The 22,300-nt window shown below is 49.0% G+C and overlaps 1 protein-coding gene across 2 annotated transcripts in view; it reads left to right on the plus strand.

The window, feature by feature from the left end:
* The window catches only part of NRXN2 (neurexin 2), a 363,942-nt gene that overhangs the window by 300,803 nt on the left and 40,839 nt on the right, over positions 1-22,300 (plus strand). The window contains exons 15-16 of one of the 2 annotated variants that reach the window (XM_081968494.1): positions 4,960-5,131; positions 20,799-20,888. In XM_081968494.1, coding sequence (XP_081824620.1) covers positions 4,960-5,131; positions 20,799-20,888 — 262 coding nt within the window. The remainder of the gene's footprint in view (positions 1-4,959; positions 5,132-20,798; positions 20,889-22,300) is intronic. The other variant, XM_081968495.1, reaches the window with a different exon arrangement.

Genomic DNA, 22,300 nt, shown 5'->3' on the forward strand with positions numbered 1-22,300 from the left:
TTCCTATTTAGGCACGACTTTGAGGCTGGGGTAGAGCGCATGCACGGAAGGCGCATGTCTGGGAGCAAGGCACATGCACGGAAGGGGCGCGTGGGACTGCAAAGCAGGCACATGCGGGGCAAACCGGTGGTAACAAAATGTGAAATCCAACCGCTGGGCAAAACTCACTTCATGTCTTGCTCCACGTCTTGTGGTCGTAAGTTGAGGACTGGGGAAATGCTGATGCTAACTCTCCTTTAGCCAACTGATCCCAACCCAGCCAGACCTGTTCAGAGCTGCTCCGTTGTTACAACCCACCTCTGGCCCAGCGGATATCGTCCACCCCCCTCCCTGCTGCGCACCTCTGGCAGAGGAGCGGACGCCAGAACCAGGACTCGATTGGGCAAAGTCCCCCCTCCTGATACCTCCAGCCTGGTGCACCCAGCTGGCTGCCAACTTCTACCCTCCAGCCTAAGTCATCAGCCTCCCAGGTGCCCCCTCCCCGCTTGCCAGCCACTCAGCTGCATGGCGGGATTAATTACCATTCTGCTGCAAATGAAATTAAGTTGGCGCAGTGTCGGTCAGCAGCTGCCGCTGCACCGGGGTGTGGATTAATGCAGAGTCGCTGCTGCAAGTGAAGTGGTGGAGCCCCCCACCCCTCCTCATCCTCTCCCCCCCTTCCGAGGACTGGGCAGGAAGAGGAATCTTTTCCTAGATCTTGGCAGCTTTGCTAGGATGTCTTGCCAGTCTGGTCTTCCTCCAGCATCCGTGTTATGTTTGACCTAGGGGGAGGGAGAGGGTGTGGCAATGGGGTGAGGCCAGCTTGACGTTTTCGGCTGCGGCGGCTTCCTGCAACCCTCTGCCAGCGAAAATGGATCTGCGGCCCTCCCGAACTCCATTTTTGTTGGCAGAGGCAGAGCGTGTTCCTCACGATCCTTTCGGAGCTGAAGAAGCTTCTTGGCTGAGAAGCGAAATGTCTTCAAAAGAAAAAAGAAGAAAGTCCAGCGGCCTCCTGGGATAACCATGGCCTGGATGACGGAGAATCTCTACCGATTTAACCATAGTTCCAATCAGGAAAATGTGACCATCCCATACCAGGCCAAGCCCAAAAATGTCAGGGAATTTCTAGAAGCCTGGCTGTCAGAGTTCCAAATAGCATCCAAAATTAAATCAGAGTCCAAAAGTATTGCTCTAAGTTCCAATTGATGAAGAGAGCCATGTTGGCACCTCTGGGAAAACCCGAATCTGAAAGCTTCCCGGTTTTCCCCACTCAGTTGAAAGTTCAAGATCTTGCCCCCCACACGCACAAGCCCATCACATGGTCCCATCTTCCACTGCCATGCTGGCAGTTCCACCCATCCAGTTCCGGTCAGGTTCAGAGACAAAGGATGACCTTGGCTTTCTAGAAAGAATGTTGTTATGGCTACATGGCATCTAACTCCATACAATCCACCTCTCCCATTTTCCCACCGTAGAAAAGGCATAGTAGAATAAAGCAAGTGTGGCAGGCCAAAGATCCAAACGAAAAGATGACCCCAGGCCTGACCCTGGCAGTCTGACAAATTAGCCATCAATAGACACATAGACCTCAACAACATCTAGAGACTACGCAAAAGAGACGATCAACTAGCCCAAAAGAGAACAAAAACATTCCAGCAGCAATCACAGATCAGCGTAGATGAACTCCAAGGTTAACATCAGGCCAACTATCAAGTCACCAAGACACCAATGAAGGAATTGCCAAAGAGCCCAATGGAATAATCTCTAAGACCCCCCCCCACACACACACACAATATAAACTGACAGCAAACAGCACTCCTTACTAGCACCGATGATGTTACCTAGAGGGGTCATGAAACGTCTTTAGAAAACAAGCAAGTTCAGAGAGCACCAAGGACCCTACACCGAAAGGTTTTTCAGCAGCCTTAGCAGTGCAAACCTCACGTTCCCTTACTAGCTGGCCATGGTGTTTCTTGAGAGTAGCCCCGGCTTCCCTTCCCATCTGCCAGGGGGAAAAACCTGATAACTGCACTTAATAACAATTGAACAGGCAGCACAGCACAAAAAGTCCCACTTTGGGATTCAGAGGTTGACTAGGATTGAAAGCATAGGAAACATAAAGCCTTTGCTGTAAGCCAGGAGTGTCAAACACAAGGCCCGCGATGAGGTTGGATCCCGTCTACCCAATGCGAAGAGGCAACATCAGGCCAGCAGTTTGGGGAGTGGTGTCAAGCTGGCCATGCCCACCCAGTCAGCCATGCCCCCATCCCCCCCCCCAAGGTCAACCACAGCCCCAATGAAATTGAGTTTGACACCCCTGCTGTAGGCACTTACATCACATTGCAATGAGGGTTGATCGGGCAAGGAGTCCAAAGAGAGGGCTTGAGACTGGCAACCTCCCATTATTCAACTTCGTCTTGTAATGCCTGAAAACCACCAATCATGTGACTTTCGGAATTTGTCTGCAGTTTTCCCTTCCTTTGACTTCAATAGGACATGGTTATTTCTATCTGCATAAAGGTTCCCCCTCGCATGTATGTGCTAGTCACTCCCGACTCAAGGGGACGCTGCTCATCTCCGTTTCAAAGCCGAAGAGCCAGCGCTGTCCGAAGACGTCTCCTGGGCGTCATGTAGCCGGCATGATTAAACGCCGAAGGCGCACGGAACGCCGTTCCCTTCCCACCAAAGGTGGCTCCTACTTTTCCACTTGCATTTTTTGCCTGCTTAGTTTCGAACTGCTTAGTTGGCAGAAGCTGGGACAAGTCAACGGAAGCTCACTCCATTATGTGGCACTAGGGAGTCGAACCGCCGAACTGCCAACCTTTCTGATCGACAAGCTCAGCGTCTTAGCCACTGAGCCATCGCGTCCCTATTGACGTCAATGTGACAACATGGTTATTTCTACCTGTACTCTAAGCTACAATTCCTCTTTTCCCCTAGCCCCAGCCCCCACCCCTCTCATTTTGGCATATAGGGGAACTACGGTGTCCATATCAGCTACCATTTCACCAAAGGCACATGCCGATTTCAAATTTTCTTTTAACCTTGCCTTAGGCAACTAATGTCAATATTGAACCCATCTCAGCACACACGCCCCGCCAACTTTACTGTGCCAGAAAAGGGTCCCCGTTATTTGCCCCTTATGCATCCTCTTTCCTTCAGACCAAGGAGGGTCCGTCCCCCAATATTTGGGGCCCGTGTGGAAAACGCGAGAAGCCGCCCTTCTTCGTTTTCGACGCGGGAGTCCCAGACTTCAGCTGCTTCCCGTAGCTCTGGCGCCATTTGAAACCCTCGGAGAGCTTTCGATCCGGAGGTTTCATCCCGGCCCTTTTAAACTCCAGCCAAGGAAAGGAAAGGACCCGTGTAAGAACAAGGGTTTTAATCCTTTGAAATGTGCCCCACACGGGGAGATTTAATTGCGGGAGCTGCTTAGGAATGTGCTTATCGGCCCTGTGCAGATTGCCAGTTGTCGTGTCGTACTGGTGTGTGTGTGTGGAGATTGGTAGCCCTAAGTTTACCTCCTCTATGTTGTGGGGTGGCTTTGGGGGGGGCGGAATCCTATTTCGGGCCAGTTGGCTTTGTTTCAGTGGGATCAGATTCCCCCCCCCCTCCCACTTTGTCAAAGAATCCAAAGCTGATTTATTTTTTATCCTGCAACCCAGTTATTCCCAGTGCAGCAGGTGGATTCAGACCAGTTTTCCCCACTTCCAGCTGCCAAAGAATCTGTGAGCATGGACATTTACATCTCAAGGGGAAAGATAATTGTTTTTTTGGGGGGGGGGAGACCCCAGTCTTAAGTCTAACCCCCAGCCATGATATCTACAAATCTGGCCATTGTCAGTTCAAGAGGTGTCAAGAAGATGTGAAAGTTTAAAAAGCTGGACAAAGAGTTGGAGAAATCCGGATTCAACCCTAGATACTGTAGGTAGGTAGGTAGATAGATAGATGATAGATAAATATATATATATATATATATATATATATATATATATATATATATATATATATATATATATATATATATATATATATATATATATATATATATATATATATATATATATATATATATATATATATATATATATATATATATATTAGATGATAGATAGATAGATAGATAGATAGATAGATAGATAGATAGATAGGCAGATAGATAGATAGATAGATAGTTTTTTTAACATGTGTTCCATCACTCTGCTGAACAACTAAGTTCCTGAGCATTGTCTGACTTATCTTCTTTTCTACTATCCTCTCCTATTGGTTTCTTATGATCTATCAATTGTTTGTAACTTACGTTTAATGATCATAACTATGATTTATGACCTATGAACTATTACTTGCTGCTTATATGTACACTGCGAGCTTATGCACCAGAGACAAATAACATTTGGCTAATAAAAAATTCTATTCTGTTTTATATTTTATTCTATATTCTATTCTATTTTACTCTATATTTATTCTTTATTTTACTCTATATTCTATTTTACTCTATATTCTATTCTGATTTCTCATTCTATTCTATTATTCTTAATTCTATTCTATTCTACTCCACTCCATTCCATTCTATTCCATTCCTATTATTCCTATTCTGTTCTATTCTGCTCTTATTCTATTCTATATTTTCCATTATATTCTATATTTTCCATCCCATTCTATTCTATTCTATTCTATTCTATTCTATTCTATTCTATTCTATATTGTATAGTCTAATCAAGTCTACTCAACATACATCCTTGAGCTCTTGGAGAAGTAGCAGCTTCTAAAATTGAATAAATTGCTATTCAGGCGATGACTGTGGAGACCCTTACAAAGCTGGTGGTACTATTGCAAGATTCCTTTATTTTGTGGAGGCAAACACCAGAATTTCTGCAATCCAGCTGGAGATTTCCCTGCTTTTCGAGACCCCTGACCCAATTTCCTTTCTGCCTCCTCTCTCTCTGCCCCTTCTTTCTGCCTCCCCACCCACGATCTCTGCAGGACCAGGGGACTGTGGGCGTCATTTTCAACGTGGGCACCGACGACATCACGATCGAGGAGAGCAATGCCATGGTGAATGATGGCAAGTACCACGTGGTCCGTTTCACCCGGAGCGGCGGCAACGCAACGCTGCAGGTGGACAACTGGCCCATCAACGAACGATATCCGGCAGGTAGGGGACCACAAAGCGGCGGCTGCCGCCACTCCCTTCTCTTTTCCCCCCACAACAGCGGAGGTTGGAGCCACCTGGCCCTCTCTTCCTTTCTGCCACAGGCGAGGGTGGTGGTGAGGAGAGCAGTAGGGTGTAGCGGGCAGCTGCCCTGGCATTCTTGGTGGCATCTCCTGTGCTTTCCAGACGCTCCGATGCTCACTCGCACGTTGCACGCCAAGGAAGGATGGGAGGAATCGGAAGGATGAATAGAAGAAGAGCCTTAGGCTGTGGGGCTTAGGAAACTCTCTTTCAGTGGGGCAGAGGGATGGGGTCTTGAGCCAATCTTACCCCGTCGGAAGCATTTCCGGCAAGAAAGCTCTTTCTTGAAATGGTCCCACTTCTTTGGAGGTGCTGAAAATCGCACACCAAGTCTTTCTCCGCCACTCCTCCCAAGTTTCAATCTAGAAACCCCTCCCTCATTTGCAGGGGGTCTGGAATTGTTTTTAAATTTTCCCCCTTCCCATCATTCAACAAATAGCATCACTCAGGTCTCGGGCCTGAACAGGGATGACGGTAGGAGAATCGCGGGCTCTGCTTTCCCTTGGAAAAGTGTTCTGATCCAGCCTTAGCAGAAACAAGAAATAGACTCCTTGTCATGAAAGAGTCCTTCAAGGAGTTAACTGCAGTAACAGATCCTATCAGTTCCTTGAGATAATTGCCAGGCTGTGAGCTCCCAGCCAAAAGGCTGCAAATTAAGTTCTGGCAAGCAGTCTCTATGGCACGAAACACAATGAGCAAAATCTTCAGAAATACGAACTGTTGTCTCCTACGACCACCACTCCCCTTTCCTTTTATTTATTCCCCAGCCATGGAAGGGCCCTTCAGCATCCACGTGTGCTTTGCTTCCCGAGTTGACTCCTTGTCCTCAGTTGTTCCCCTCTCCTATCTTCTCTGTGTATATGTGCATCTGGAAGAGCCCCCAGCTGTTCTTCCTCCTCACTCATCTCAGCCTCCAATGGCAGCTGCCTCTCTGGTGGCTGGGAAATGTTGGACGGCCCTGGCTCTACCTCTGTGTCCGACGCAGAGCATCCATCAGAGCCTTTCCCAGACTCCAGAACTGGCCCAAGTTCCTTCCCAACCTCCTCATCGTCCGAGTCTGCTACCAGCTGTGCTGGCCGCTTTCAGGCCACAGCTCAGCATAGCCCACCAAGATGGACACATGTCTAAAAGGGTGACATCCCAACCCCGCCCCAAAGTTACCCCTCTCAATTGGGTTTCTCACTTGAAGTCACAGAATGGATTAGTAGGATGGGATCTTAGAGGTCATCCAGTCCAACCTGTCATGCCACCCTAGGTTTGTAGAAAGCCATGAACCTATCTTGGATAGGTAGAAACTTTGAGGAGAAGTCATTCTGTTTCCATTTCTCTTCCAGTTGGAAAATCTTCTCGGCTTTCAGTTCCCATCTTCTGCTGCTTCTTCTCGTACCCCTCGCAATGTCTGTCAAATTGTACCCCCCCTACCAGGACGCCCCTCTTCTGAGGCCCAAATCAGCTAATTGCACATTTACCTTAATGTAAAACCTTAACCCCTGGTCAGGAAGTCTTCGGCTCAAAAACCTAACAATCATTTCATTTAGTGACCATTCAAACTTACAACAGCACTGAAAAAGAGTGACTCGTGACCATTTTTCCACACTTACGTCCCCATGGCCATGTGATCAAAATTTGGACGCTTGGCAACTGTACTGGTATTTATGACGGTTGCATCATCCCAACGTCATATGATTCTTCTTTGGTGATCTTCTGACAAGTAACGTCAATGGGGAAGCCAGATTCACTTAACAACCATGTTCCTAACTTAACAACTGGCTGTTTTATGTAATGGGTTTTTACTTCAAGTCCATCTCACTGGCCCTCTGCAGCCTTATTTCTCAACCTTGTAATCTTTAAGTTGGGCATACTTCAACTCCCAAAATTCCCCATTCAGGTGGATTTCAATTCCCAGAATTCCCCATTCGGATATAATTCAACTCTCTAAATTCCCCATTCAGGTGGACTTCAACTCCCAAAATTCCCCCATTCAGGTGGACTTCAACTCCCAAAATTCCCCCATTCAGGTGGATTTCAACTCACAGAATTCCCTATTCAAATAGACTTCAACTCCCCAAATTTCCCATTCAGGTGGACTTCAATTCCCCAAATTCCCCATTTGGATAGAATTCAACTCCCAGAATTCCCCATTCAGATGGACTTCTCTTCCCCTTCCCCCATCAATGATGGGAGTCCTTGACATCCTTTCCGTCATGACATTTTTCAAGACATTTTTGCATCTCTTTTTGGTAGCAGTGTGTGCCTGTGACTCCCTGCGTATCGCGTTCTCGTCTAGCTCATTCCTTGAAAAGACTGAAAGTTCATGCCACGCGATGGAGATGCCCAGAGCTGGAGGGAGATAAGCGAGGGCAAGGAAAGGGGTCTGCAAGAAGAGAAATGTCCCCCCCCCAGGGAAATATGGACAGGGAGAACTTCGTTCAGTCAAGAATGCTGGCGAGGGGAGAGATCTTTAACAGATATGGACCCCTGGCAGTTCCTCCTCCCCAATGCGAAGGATTTATACCCCGTAAATCTTGGACGAACCATTTCATAGTGTCCATCTTCCCATCCTTCCGTTCGATTAAGTGGGCCTTGGGGAAATCCTCTTTGGGCAATGGGCCGGTTCCAACCTCCACTGAATCAAACCAGGTGACTCGGGAAAGCTGAAAGGTGCCGGCACGAAATTGGAAGACAACTGGCAAGACATCCTGACTGGAAATCCCTTCTTCCGAATCCATTTCGGGGTTGAATCACACACCGTTGCCCCGGCTTCTCCCTCCGCTCCCCCACCCCTCTGGAAACTTCAAATCTAACTGAGGTCATTGCTGGCAGGCACGCAAGCAAGGGAGGGGGGGCTCCTTGGCAGCTGGGATTTGCCAGCTTTTCTTAGACACAGCACAAACACACACACACACATGTGTCACCTCCCAAGCGCCTCTGCCATCCTGCTCGCCTTGCTGTGAGTCAGTTTGATGCAGCCTTGTCTAACCCAGCTGCAGTGGTTTCAAGATGGGAGGCTGTATAAATGTTTCAAATAAATCACCGGGATTTGACCTCTCCACCTTGGCACTCCCACTCAGGTGGATGTCCCCGAGGTGCTTTCGTTCAAAAGGCAACTGGGCTTTCTTGTTTTTTCTCTGAAGACGTCTCGCTTCTCATCCAAGAAGCTTCTTCCGTTTCGACCGAACGATGGAGGATGGAATGCTTGACATTCCTTGCAGTCATCTGGCTGTTAGCATTCTTTCTGAGAGTCATCGAGCCCACTTGGAAGGAAGCTTCTTGGAGGGGAAGCAAAACGCCTTCCGGTCAAGCAAGAAAGCCCAGTTGCCTTTGGAAAGAAAGCACCTTTGGGACCGCCACGGCCTGGATGATGGAGAATCCCCGTAGATATTTAGCCAGCTGGAAAGACCTTCTGTCAGTCATCCCGGATCTGTCCATGGTGCTGAACCACACAGGGAGCCTTTCGAGCCTCTTTCTGCCTCCAGAGCAGCTTCTCTGATCATGGCACAGATTTAAGACTTGTGGACTTCGACGCCCAGAATTCTGGAAGTCCACAGATCTTAAAGTCGCCAAGGTTGGGGACCCCCAATACAAATGTTTTCAATAAATAAACCAGAATTTGCCATTTCTACCCCGGAAATCCTACTCAGTTGGACAGATTCTCTGTGTCATATGAGAGCTGTCCGAGGTGCTGAACCCCGCAGGAGCCTTGCAAGCCTCTAACCGCCTCCAGAGCTGCTTCTCTGGGAGTTGCGGAGATGTGCCCGCCATAATGCGGACCGCTCCAGCTTCGAGTCGGGGCACATCATGGAAAGTTTACTTATGTGGATAAACTCCTTGCCTTCAAAGGAAAATCCTCTGTATTGCCGCCGGCTAAGCTGCAGTTGTGTCAGCCACGCTCCTTCTCAAAAGTCTTGGCGCAGAATCAATCAATCAGTCAGAGCTGGAAGGGACCTTGGAGGCCTTCTAGTCCATCCCCCCCCCCCCCCCCCCTCTATTCATGCAGGAGATACTGCACCATTCCAGACCGGTGGCTGTCTAGTCTTTTCTTTAAAAACCTCCAGCGATGGAGGTTCTGAAGGTGTATTTTCAACTTGAGCATATATTCCCCATCGTGGAAGAAACTTTCTTCTTACTTCGCCTGGGGTGAGCTGGAAAGCAGGTTGCTCAGCTGTCGTTCCTGCCATTTTCTTCGCCAGCCGTTCACATTTTTTGCCAAAGGTTGGCGCTTCAGACATCCAGGCCTGGTGTTCAGAAGCACATCTTGAGGGTTGGCATCATGTCACCCAACAGAAGGGCATTGAGGTATCTGGCCAGGAGAGATTCAAAGCTCTCCCAAACCCCTTTTTCAAGCCACGTTGATGTTTCTAAATACAGGTGAGATAAAGGTGAGATAAAACTCCCCAGGACAAATTGGCTGGCCCTTCAAGCACCTTTTAAGGCCCTTCAAGCACCTGGCACATACGTGCTAGCCATTCCCGACACTTGGGGGTGATGCTCATCTCCGTTTCAAAGCCGAAGAGCCAGCGCTGTCCGAAGATGTCTCCGGGGTCATGTGGCCGGCATCACTCAATGCCGAAGGTGCATGGAAAACCGTTCCCTTCCCACCAAAGGTGGTTCCTATTTTTCTACTTGCATTTTTCACCTGCTTCCAAACTGTTAGGTTGGCAGAAGCTGGGACAAGTCACGGGAGCTCACTCCGTTACGTGGTGCTAGGGATTCAAACCGCTGATCTTTCTGATTGACAAGCTCAGCGTCTTAGCCGCTGAGCCACTGTGTCCCCTTCAAGCACCTTTTATGCAGAGCTAAAACCCTGCTGCACATGCGCCTAGACACGGGGGGGGGGGTCTCGGTGCCCCTGTGACAATGCTAGCATGGAATCTCCGACTTGGAAGGGTTCCGCGAGGCCATCAAGTCCAATCCCTGTTTCCAGGCAAACTTGAAGCATCCCCGGCAGAGACGACATGACATGATCTCGCTACCCAATGGCACTGTGGGACGTCCCGTCAAAATCAGCACAAAGGGGAAGGACCTCTGAAATTGGCTTTTGAGGAGTGGGCTTGTAAGAACTCTCTGCAGATGATTGGTGGGCTGAATGGCGCGGAGTCCTCCTCACCTTTCTTTAGAAGACGCAAAAAGCCGCTCTGAATTCTGCTTCTTTTTATTCCAAAAATACAAAAGGCCAGACACGAAGCCTCCCGGGGGCTCAGCCCGATGGCGATGTTCTTCTTTGAAGTCAGTTAATTAACACCGAAGTGACAGTATTCTTGGGCGCTTTCTGACACCTTTTTTCTCAATCTCCCAAATTTTCCGTCGCTGTGACATGAAGCCGGGAAGCACCACTCGCTGTATTATTACAGCCAGTCTGCTCGGCGAGCAGGAAACCCTTTAAAGGTAAAGTTAAAGGTTCCCCTCGCACATATGTGCTAGTCGTTCCTGACTCTAGGGGGTGATGATCATTTCCATTTCAAAGCCGAAGAGCCAGCGCTGCCCGAAGACGTCTCCGTGGTCATGTGGCCGGTGTGACTCAACGCCGAAGGCGCCCAGAACGCTGTTCCCTTCCCACCAAAGGTGGTCCCTATTTTTCTACTTGCATTTTTTACGTGCTTTCGAACTGCTAGGTTGGCAGAAGCTGGGACAAGTCAAGGGAGCTCACTCCGTTACGCGGCGCTCGGGATTCGAACCAACAAACTGCTGACCTTTCTGTACGACAAGCTCAGCGTATTCGCCACTGAAGCCCCACACCTTTATTTATCCTTTATTTATCTGCCTTTTAAAAGAAGCTTAAATCTGTTTCAGCCTGCAGAAATCTTGACAGCGGACATCTTTAAGATCCCCTAAAGAGACCAAAATGGAAGTGGGGAGGAATGCCGGAGAATGAGAAATGTTTCCTGAGAAATACTGCAGGGCCCAGAGATGCTGCAGAGGAGGACTAGACGGAGGGAGACAAGTTGTGGAGGGGGGGGGGGGGGCTCAGAATCCCAATTCAGAATGGGATTATAGGCCTTGTATTCTGAAAAATGAAATAAAAATTTTTAAAAAGTCATTGATTATTCATTACTTTGGACACAGCAATGGGGACTCCCTGGGCTGATCTGTAAACCCCTTTCTGTTTTGGGAAGAAGAGTTCTCCTTCAGAAAATGATTCAATGATTTTGGGGTGGGGGGTGGGGGGAAAGTAGGGTAGAAAAGCAGCAGTTTCTTCAGCTTCTGTTCCTTCCATGGGGGGGGGGGCATGGGGGTGTTTGTGTGTATTGTGATTTAGTTCAGTGGGCCCTGTGGATAAGCTGGCACGATCGCAAGAGAAGGGCATTGATCTGTCTCCGCTAAAAATCAAGAAGATTCGAGAGCAATTCTCAGTCGGCTTCCCCCATCTTTCTTTTCCTTCCTTCCTTCCTTCCTTCCTTCCTTCCTTCCTTCTTCCTCTCCTTCCTTTTCTTCTTTTTTCCCTTCCTTTTCCCTTCCTTCAGAAAGGCCTGCATACCTGCCTCCCTCCCTTCTTTATTTCCTCTTCTCTTTCCTCCTTCTTCCTTTCCTTCTTTTTCTCCTTCCTTCCTGTCTGTTACTTCCTGCATGCGTCCCTCCCTTCTTTATTTCTCCCTCTCCTTCCTTTCCTTCTTCCTTCCTCCCTCATTTCTACTTTCTTTCCTTCCTTCCTTTCCTTCCTTCCCTCCCTTCTTTACTTCTCCTTCTCTTCTTCCTTTCCTTCTTTCCTTCCTGTTTCTTCCTGCCTCTCTTCTTTCTTTCTCCTTCTCTTCTTCCTTTCCTTCCTTCTTCCTTCCTTTCTGCCTGCCTGTCTGCCTTCTTTATTTCTCCCTCTCCTTCTTTTCCTTCTTTCTTTCCTTCCCTCCCCCTTCCTCCTTTATTTCTCCTTCCTTCCTTTCCTTTTCCTTTCTTCCTTCCCTCCCTTCTTTATTTCTCCTTCTCCTCCCTCCCTTTATCTCTGTCTTTCCTTCCTTTTTCTTTCCTGTCTGTTTCTGCCTGCCTGCCTCCTTCCCTCCAATATTTCTCCCTCCTTTCCTTTCCCTCCTGCCTCCCTCCTTCCCTCGGTGGGCAGTGCCAACAACAGAGGGGGCAGCTACTAAGACACTTGATTAATGAATTGCTGGACCCTTCAGTGATTGATTGGCTAATTAACCAATTAAAACAAATACAACTGGCCCCCAATCCCCACTTTGAAAAGTTAAGAGGCCCCTGGTCCCAATTCCACTGATTTACACAATCCCAGCGTCATGGTTTTTTTGGGGGGGAAAGCCTCAACAGAACACAAGAGGATACAGTACTCGGCCCTTAAGTCTGCAGGTTCCTATGCCTCCCCCTCCCCCCCAAGGCAGAGAGAGGTTCTCTTGTGGTTAGATTCCTACAAGCACAAGTTCCTGCATAAACCACGATTTCTGGGCAAGCATTTATGTACCCTCATAAATAACCCAAGTTTGAATGATGCCACGCTTTGTGCATTCTGGGAAGACAGGTTAGGTTAGGTTAGGTTTCTTGGAGTTATATGCCGCCCTTCTCCCAAAGGACTCAGGGCGGCGTACAACATAAAAACACATATTACAAAAGTTAAAAGAAAGATTAATAGAATATCCAAAAAAACTACAAAGCGAAGGTTGGAGACCGGACGATAGTTGGCTAAAGAAGCTGGGTCCAGGGAAGGCTTCTTGAGGAGGGGCCACACCACCGCCTCCTTCAAGGCGGTGGGAAAGAACCCCTCTCTCAATGAAGCGTTGGTAATCGCCTGGAGCCAGCCTCGTGTCACCTCCCGGGAAGCCGAAACTAACCAAGAGGGACACGGGTCGAGCACACAAGTGGCAGTACTGAGTCTCCCCATAATCCTGTCCATGCCTTCGGGGGTCACAGGGTCAAACCCATCCCAGATTGTCTCCTCAAGATTCATCCCCGTCGGCTCGCCCGAATCTACCCAGTCAGTCCAAAGCCTGGCCGGATCTGAGCGATTTTATCCTGCAGACACTGAACAAATTCTTCAGCCCTACCCTGCAAGGGGTCTTCCCCAGTTCCTTGGTTAAGTAAGGAGCGGGTCACCCTAAACAGGGCGGCCAGGCAGTGATCTGAGGACGCGATAAGAGCGGAAAAATGTTGCCATTTTGCCGCTTTTATCGCCACTAAGTAGGATTTAATATGAATTCTTACTAGTGTTTGGTCGGATTCGGACCGGCTGGCCCTCCAACCACTCTCTAGGCATCTTTTCCAGTGTTTCATCTCCCGGACCTCCTGGGTAAACCAGGGAGCTACCCAGGATCGGCACCGGGTCAGAGGCCGCAATGGCACAATGCGGTCCAAGGCCCCAGTAGCTGCCCTATCCCAGGCTTACGCTAAGGCTTCAGTCGAACTGTGAGCAAGGGATTCAGAAAAAGTTCCAAGCTCCATCAGGAACCTTTCAGGGTCCATCAGGTGCCTGGGGCGGAACCATCTAGTCGGTTCCACCTCCCTGCGGCGAGGGGTGGCAGTATGGAAGTCAAGCAAAGGAGGAAATGATCCGACCATGACAAAGGTTGGATAGAAATATCCTGTCAATCTAGATCATTCTTCCCTGTCCAGAGACGAAAAGCAGGTCGAGCGTGTGTCCTGTATTATGGGTGGGGTCTTGAATTAACTGAGTTAGGTCATGGAAGCCATGAACTCCCGAGCTGACTCGGATGTCTTGCCAATGGAAGGCAGATTGAAATCCCCCAGGACCATGAGCCTGGTTAAATCAATCGTCAATCCGGCTAACATATTCAGCAGCTCCGGCAGGGCCGATGAAACGTAGCAGGGAGACAGGTACGTAACAAAAAGGCCCACCTGAGCTCCAAGGCCCCACTTCACAAAAAGGGACTCACACCCGTCTATCTGAGGCACAGTGACCTCCTGACTTTCCCTAATAACTACCGCCCCCCCCCCACCCCACCCCCGCTGGTGAAACGCCCATAAGCCTGATGGGCATAATTCAATGAGGGGAACACCCCTCTAATGGCCCAACCAGGTCTCTGTAATGCACACCAGGTCCGCTCTCCCTTCTTGTATGAGGTCGTAAAAGAGGGGAGCCTTATATACCACGGACCTGGCGTTAAGCGATACCAGCTGGAGCCCCGGGTCCTGTAATCCCGAGCACTCAGGGGTGCGAGAGGGGAAATGAGGGTCGGAGCGCATGATCGCTCTTAAACAGCCCCGGACATAATTTGGCCCTAGGCCCCCACCGTATCTACCCCTCCCACATACAGTAGAGATGGCAACCCACCCACCCCTCAATGGAATGGTTGAATGTCTCCCCCGGAATCCCAACCCTTTCCAGCACTCCCGACCCGCGCCCATTAGTTGGCCTATGTTCTGGCAGACTCCCCTCCAAGTCTGTCTGAGCCATCCGAATCAACCACCTCCCCCCCCCGGACCACCCCTTAAAATTTGATTTTAAAAACCCTGTAAAAAACCCCTAAGAAGCCTCTTCTTCGCATGCCACCTCTCGGGATCCCAAGATCTGTCTCCGGAGCCTGGAGGAGGCCATTCTCACCCTCCCAGAGACTCAAGGAAAGTCTTTGGAGCCTGGAAGGTGAAAACTTGCCCCCCCCCCATGGTGCAGGAGGCCAAGTAGCCCACTCCCACCCAGCAACCGGTCAGAGAAGCAGTTGCTAAAAAAATTTAATCCAACCCTGGAGATGAGCCTCTTGAGGACATGCAGAGTGCATTTCCCTCACCTCTAAGAAATGCCACTTCTCAGAACTTAGATAGTTTTGGGGACTTACCGTGCTTCCCCTATTTCAAGCAGCTGGCCTGGCTCAACTCTGATCTAACCATATCGCTCCTGACGGGTTTTTAACTGGGTATTTTAATTATATTTAATTTCTAGGGGTTTTAAATACTGTATTTTAATTGTTTTATCAATCGACCTCCTCCTTGTGTATGTTTCAGTGTATGTCTTTGTTATATGTTTGTTTTGTTTACATATTTATTTCGTATGTTTCGTTGTACGCCGCCCCGAGTCCTTCGGGAGAGGGTGCGGCTAAGAAATAAATATATTATTATTATTATTATTATTCCCCGAAATTAAGACAGGGTCTTGTTTTCTTTTGAGCCCCCCAAATAAGCACTTGGCCTTATTTTCGGGGAGGTCTTATTATTTTGGGGGTGCAGGAGGCGGCGAGCGTGGTCACCTCCTGGCTGATGCTCTGTTGCAATATTTTCAGGGGGGGGCTTATTTTAGCGCATGCGCTCAAAAGCCCAATTGGGCTTCTTATCCGGGGAGGGCTTATTTTCAGGAAACAGGATATGTTTTAGCCTCCAGGCCCCTCATCGCCTTCCTTGCTCTTCTCTGCGCTCCGATCCTGCAAACCTCCTTTTTTTTTCTAAACGGGTTGATTGACAGCTCTCCCCCTGGAGGCTCGCTCACCGAAGGCGCGAGGGTTACGTCGCTGTGCTTCCCCATCCGACGAATGTCTCCATTTGTTGATTCGTTTAGCTCGTTTTGTCGGGGTGGCTGTTGTGTGAGCGGAGGGCGAGCCGGCAACGAGTGTGTCCCCTCCCAAGTCCCTGCGAGATAAGATTCCAGCTGTGAAATTGAGTGTAGAGACGGATCCTAATTACAGACTCCGGTCACTTTGTGAGGATGGCGTATTTTTAATTAAAAGATGTTAATCGGCTAGTTAATATGGAAGCTAATGGGAGCATGAAAAGTCCCTCTCCTTCTCCTTCTCTCTAATTAGGGGACTGAATGGCGGTGTGGAATGAGAAGCAGTCGGAGTCGGAAAGGGGAGCACCCCTCAACCCCCCGTTCCCTCCCTCCCTCCCAGGAAAGGGTCTCTTGAGTTTTATCGTGCGGGCCCTATCCTGTCTCACCAGCAGAGAAATCCCACCCACCCCACCCCCGTCTGGAAAAACTGAAGTGGAGACTCATCCCTGACACAGTGATGGAAGAGAGGGAGGGAGAGAGGAGGAGGAGGAGGAGGACTGCGGGGTCCTTATTGCTCCCTGACCTTAGTTGTTGTTTTTTCAGACATTCCATAGCCCAACTAGGTAACATTATCATTGCTAGATGGGAGTGGGGTTTGCAGAGAGGAAGAGGAGGCTGAACCGAAATTTCCTGGCCAACACCAGCTGGTCCTCTTGTCCACCACAGCGAAAGCACATGCCAATGCTTGGTTGCTAGCAACACATTCCCCCTGCTGCTTGGAGGGAGGGAGGGAGGGTGGATAGAAGGAAGGAAATGGAATAGGAAGGGAAGCGAAGGAAGGAAGGAAATGGAAAAAGAAAAGAAGAAGAGTGAGAAAGAAGGAAGGAAGGAAGGAAAAGAAAGATGGGGAAAGCCGACTGAGAATTGCTCTCGAATCTTCTTGATTTTTAACGGAGAGAGATCAATGCCCTTCTGTTGCGATCGTGCCAGCTTATCCACAGGGCCCCCAGTTGATAAAATCTGAACTAAATCACAATGCACACAAACACCCACATGCCCACCCCCTCATGGAAGGAACAGAAGCTGAAGAAACTGCTGCTTTTCTACCCTACTTTCCCCCCACCCTCACCCCAAAATCCTTGAATCATTTTCTGAAGGAGAAATATTCTTCCCAAAACAGAAAGGAGTTTACAGATCAGCCAAGGAGGGAAGGAAGGAAGGAGGGAGGGAAGGAAATGGGAGGGAGGGAAAGGGAAGGAAGGAAATAGAAAGGAGGGAAGGAAATGGGAGGGGGAGGGGGAAGAAAGGAAGGAAGGCAGAAGGAAGGAAGGAAAAGGGAAGGAAGGAAAGGAAATGGGAGGAAGGGAAAGGGAAGGGAAGGAAGGAAGGAAATGGAAAGGAGGGAAAGGGAAGGAAGGAAATGGGAAGGGAGGGAGGGAAGGAAGGCAGGAATGAAGGAAGGATGAAGGGAAGGAAATGGGAGGGAGGGAATGGGAAGGAAGGAAATGGGAGGGGGAGGGAAGGAAGGAAGTCAGGCAGGAAAGAAGGAAGGAAGGAAGGAAGGAAGGGACCTGCCTGTGGTTTCCCAGCTTAGTTCCTGCTCTACAGCATGCCCAACTTTCCTAGAAGTCCAGAAGACACGTCCGTGTCCTGTCCTGATGGAGGATCTATCCGTCTTTGGGGGGACATCAAACCTTCCAACTGGTCTTTTTTTGACTGCTCCTGCCAGCCTCTCTGTCCCTCCCTCAAGCTGTTCCTGACTTCAGGCGATTTTTGACATCCCAAAGCAAGATTTGCAAGGCTGCTGCTGCTTTGAAAAGTGGCTTCCTCCGTGGCACTAATTTAAGCTGCCCTTATCTTGCTCTGCCCCTCCAGAAGTCGGAGACCGGGAGACATGAACCCCCAAGTTTCCTCGCACAACAAATATTTCACTCAGTCGGGAAGCAGCAGTTGCTCACCTCTAGAATAGAATAGAGCTGGAAGGGACCTTGGAGGTCTTCTACTCCAGCCCCCTGCTCAAGCAGGACAACCTATGCCAGGGGTCGGCAACCTTCAACACTCAAAGAGCCACAAAGGTCCTAACCGGAAGCCCCCCGTTCAATTCTGGAGCCGACCAGAAGTTCACTTCCCCCACCATAGAGTCTCCTCTTAGCATAACTTCCTTTTTCCTCTGCCAACTGGAAGTCTGGTTCTCCCACCATAGAGTCTCCTCCTAGCACGGCGTCCTTTTTCCTCTGCCGACTGGAAGTCCGGTTCCCCCACCATAGAGTCTCCTCCTAGCATGGCGTCCTTTTTCCTCTGCCGACTGGAAGTCCGGTTCTCCCACCATAGAGTCTCCTCCCAGCACAGCGTCCTTTTTCCTCTGCCGACTGGAAGTCCGGTTCTCCCACCATAGAGTCTCCTCCTAGCACTGCGTCCTTTTTCCTCTGCCGACTGGAAGTCCGGTTCTCCCACCATAGAGTCTCCTCCTAGCACAGCGTCCTTTTTCCTCTGCCGACTGGAAGTCCGGTTCTCCCACCATAGAGTCTCCTCCTAGCACTGCGTCCTTTTTCCTCTGCCGACTGGAAGTCCGGTTCCTCCACCATAGAGTCTCCTCCTAGCACGGCGTCCTTTTTCCTCTGCCGACTGGAAGTCCGGTTCCCCCACCATAGAGTCTCCTCCTAGCACGGCGTCCTTTTTCCTCTGCCGACTGGAAGTCCGGTTCCCCCACCATAGAGTCTCCTCCTAGCACGGCGTCCTTTTTCCTCTGCCGACTGGAAGTCCGGTTCCCCCACCATAGAGTCTCCTCCTAGCACGGCGTCCTTTTTCCTCTGCCGACTGGAAGTCCGGTTCCCCCACCATAGAGTCTCCTCCTAGCACGGCGTCCTTTTTCCTCTGCCGACTGGAAGTCCGGTTCCCCCACCATAGAGTCTCCTCCTAGCACGGCGTCCTTTTTCCTCTGCCGACTGGAAGTCCGGTTCCCCCACCATAGAGTCTCCTCCTAGCATGGCGTCCTTTTTCCTCTCACTGTCCTAACCGAAAGCCCTATCAATTGTGGAGCCCAACCGGCGACAGGGAGCCGCAACAGAGGGATGGGAGAGCCACATGCGGCTCCAGAGCCCCAGGTTGCCAACCCCTGAGCCTATACTATTTTAGATAAGTGTCTAAATTCTTCGTAAAAACGTCCAGGGATGGAGCGCTCACGATTTCTGCAGGAAAGCCGTTCCACTGTCTTTCTTGGCGCTTGGGAATTCATACAACCAACAAAGGTCCAGGAATGGGGACGGTGTGTCGTTTGAGAACAGGCCTTTTCCTCTCTCTGGGTCTTCGTTTTTGAAGCTCTCCCTTGCTTCGGTGGCTTCCTTCAGGCCACTTTGGGGATCAAGAGTCCCATCCTGCCAGGCACCTGCTCTGCCAAATGTTGGCTGCTCTCATGGCATTGCGGCTGACTCCCTCTCTGCCTCTGACTGGGCAAAGAGCAAAAGGGGAAGCCCAGCATGGTCAACAAAACCAAAGCATGAACAAGCGGAGATGGCTCTTCACCGTATTGTATTCTGACCACCACCACCCCCCATGGAAAACCTTTGGAAAGCGCTGTCTGTACCTGGGTCCAATCTTCCACGCCTTATCTTGCAAATCATCTCCTTTTAACAACCCCATAATCCCTTGCAGGGTGGAGTCTGGGCAACTGAATCCAACTGAGTGTTTACTGGCCAGATGCCTTTCCTGTCACCGGTGCGGAGTTTTGTTCGGCAGATACATTCTCATTGTGCCCAGAGGGAGAGAGAAATATCTGGCTCTACCTAGGATCGAAACCACAGCCTCCGGATTGTGAGGTTGAGAGCTCCAACTCTAGGCCACCGGACCAACTCCACGCCTTCTCTATAACCTCTGCATTATTTTCTCCTTTGGGGGAGGGGGGGACAGGACACGTGACAGGTAAGCAGATACGTTCAGCTGAAATTTGGGAGGAAAGATCTCAGCGAAACGGGAGAAGAGATTGCATCCCCAGCTGAACATGCAGCATCGTTCCCTCTTGAAGCTACTGGCCCTTTGACCCAGCAGAGGACAGAAGCTGGGGACAGGGTGTCACCCCCATCCCATCTCAAGCCGGTTTGTGCAGCTCTCCGAGGCCACGGATGTGGGAAATGACAATCCACGGTGTGTGATTCTAACCCTCTAAAACTATAACAGAGGGGGGAAACAATTGGCAGCGGGCAGGCGGGGGGCTTCAGAAGCGTGTCCCATCACCGAAGCCCAACCTTTGCGCATTGACCTAAAGGGTACCAAATTCGGATCTGCCGGTCACCCACCTTCCTAAGACACCTGGTTCACCCCCCTCCCCCAGCGTTTACACCCCTCCCTCGTTATTTTGATGACTAGACTGCTCAATTCCTTTGGCCCCTTTTCAGAGGCCAAAGTGGGGGACAAATCCAAGGGGGTGTTTATTTTTATTTTGGGGTGGTTGGTTGCAAAATGGTGGGGTGGGGTGGGGGAGAATGCTTTTGGGTGGAGTTGGCAGGCAGGGAACTAACCAGGGGTGGGGACGACGACAAGAGAATTTAAATTAAATTTAAACCAAAAAGAAAACGAGGAGAGAGAAAAAAACCACAATCCTACGAGTTTGGGAAAGGAAACTTGGACAGCGCAAAATGTTGCTTTTTCCACCGTTTTTGTGACGTAGAACATTAAAGTTGGCTAATAAAGTGAATTTAATTTTTTGCTTAAAAACAAAAACAACCAAACAACAACAACAACGACAACAAAAAAGGCCCCGGGGAGAATTTGTTCCTTTCCCCAGGGCTGCATAAAGCCTTCTAACTTCCATCCTGCTCATCCTAACCTTTAAACTAAACTGAATAACTAGTGTTTTATTCATTGTGGCTAAAGTCTCTAAACCCACCCCAAACAAATCCCCCCCCCTTTCCACCCATCCCCACCCCAAAAAAAGAATTAATGGAAACTTAACCGCTAATTTTTGATCCAACGCTTAAAACTGCTGTTTGGAGTGTAGTCTGACCTCTCTAAATTTGCTAACCTCTGAACTTTGACCTTCCAGATGGCGTATATGTCTCTTTTTTTATCTCTCTCTCTCTCTTTCTCTTTCTCTGTTCTTCTTAATTTTTATTTTTATTTTTTAAATTTCTTTTAACATTTTTTTTTGGTGTTGTTCTTTTTTCTTTTTAATCCTCTTCCTCTTAACCGTCTACAAATCTTTCTCTAAACTTTTTGAAGGGAACACTGATAATGAACGGCTGGCGATTGCTAGACAAAGAATACCGTATCGGCTCGGTCGAGTAGTAGATGAATGGCTACTCGACAAAGGTAATTAACGATAATTAATTACGGTTAACTCACAAGCAAGTTTTAAAAACAAAAACAAAAGGTTTTAAAGGTGCAGCCCTCTTCCCTTAGCTTCTATGCCCCTTTCGCCTTCTTCCCTCCTTGCTTGCAGAGAGAGAAAGAGACAGCCGGTTAAGCAGAGACAAAGTTGGAAGAAAAGAGTTATTGGCCAGTTATTTTTTTGGCTTCTAACAGCTGAATCGTGGCTACCGGACCGAACCACAGAAAGTTTGATCCAGTTGCCACGTTTCAACCTTAGACACTTTTGGCCTGGATGATTTGAGTCTTCGTGGACAGATCGGTTCAGTTGTCTCCCTGAATAGGACAGCGTTTTCTGTGCAAAGGGGGAGATCTGATGGGCAGGGAGCAGATTTGGGGGGGGGGGGGCGCGCAGGTGTCTTTTTCCATGTCCACTAGTGGCATCACCGCCACTAGTGCTTGGGCCTTCGTGAGTGGAACACAGAGAGGTGGGAAGAAGGGAGCAGAGGCTTATAGGCCTGGCTGACTTTTGGAAAGGGCATTTCGTTTTGAAGACGATTGTCACAAAGATGCTCCCGCAAAGCAGTAACACACACAAATACACAAACACACCCCCTTCAGAATGAAGCAGTCCCAAGAATCAGCCGTTTTGGGTCGGAAGGCCAAGAGTAGCCACTGGAGAATCCTTTGCTAGGATTGGCTTTGGCTTAGAAGAGCATGCTTTAAGATGGGGGGACTTCAACTCCCAGAATTCCATTGCCAGCATGGTTTAAAATGGATGGACTTCAACTCCCAGAATTCCCCAGCCAGGAAGCTCTTCTAGAGAGCGTGGACTTCACTTCCCAGAATTCTCTCCATCGTCACACCAGCTGGGACTTTAAGAAGTTGAAACTCACACTTCTAGAGGGGAGGGGAGTAGAGTAGAATATAGAATATAGAATAGGTTTCAGAATAGAATAGAATAGAATAGAATAGAATAGAATAGGGAATAGAATAGAATCGGGAATAGAATCGGGAATAGAATCGGGAATGGAATAGAATAGAATAGAATAGAATAGAATAGGGAATAGAATAGGGAATAAGAAATAGGGATAGGAAATAGAATAGAATAGGGAATAGAATAGAATAGAATAGAATAGAATACGGAATAGAATACGGAATAGGAAATAGGGAATGGAATGGAATAGAATAGAATAGAATAGAATAATAGCAATACAACTTAAAACTTATATACTGCTTCACAGTGTTTTTACAGCCCTCTCTAAGCAGTTTACAGAGTCAGCCTCTTGCCCCCAACAGTCTGGGTCCTCATTTTAATGGCCTCCGAAGGACGGAAGGCTGAGTCAACCCTGAACGACTCAAAGATGTTCCTTCTTCGCATGTCTTCCTCACTCACCCTTCCTGAGCTTACAAGC

This window comes from Natrix helvetica (assembly GCF_964273705.1).
Source record: "Natrix helvetica genome assembly, chromosome: 16".
Classification (NCBI taxonomy): Eukaryota; Metazoa; Chordata; class Lepidosauria; order Squamata; family Natricidae; genus Natrix; species Natrix helvetica.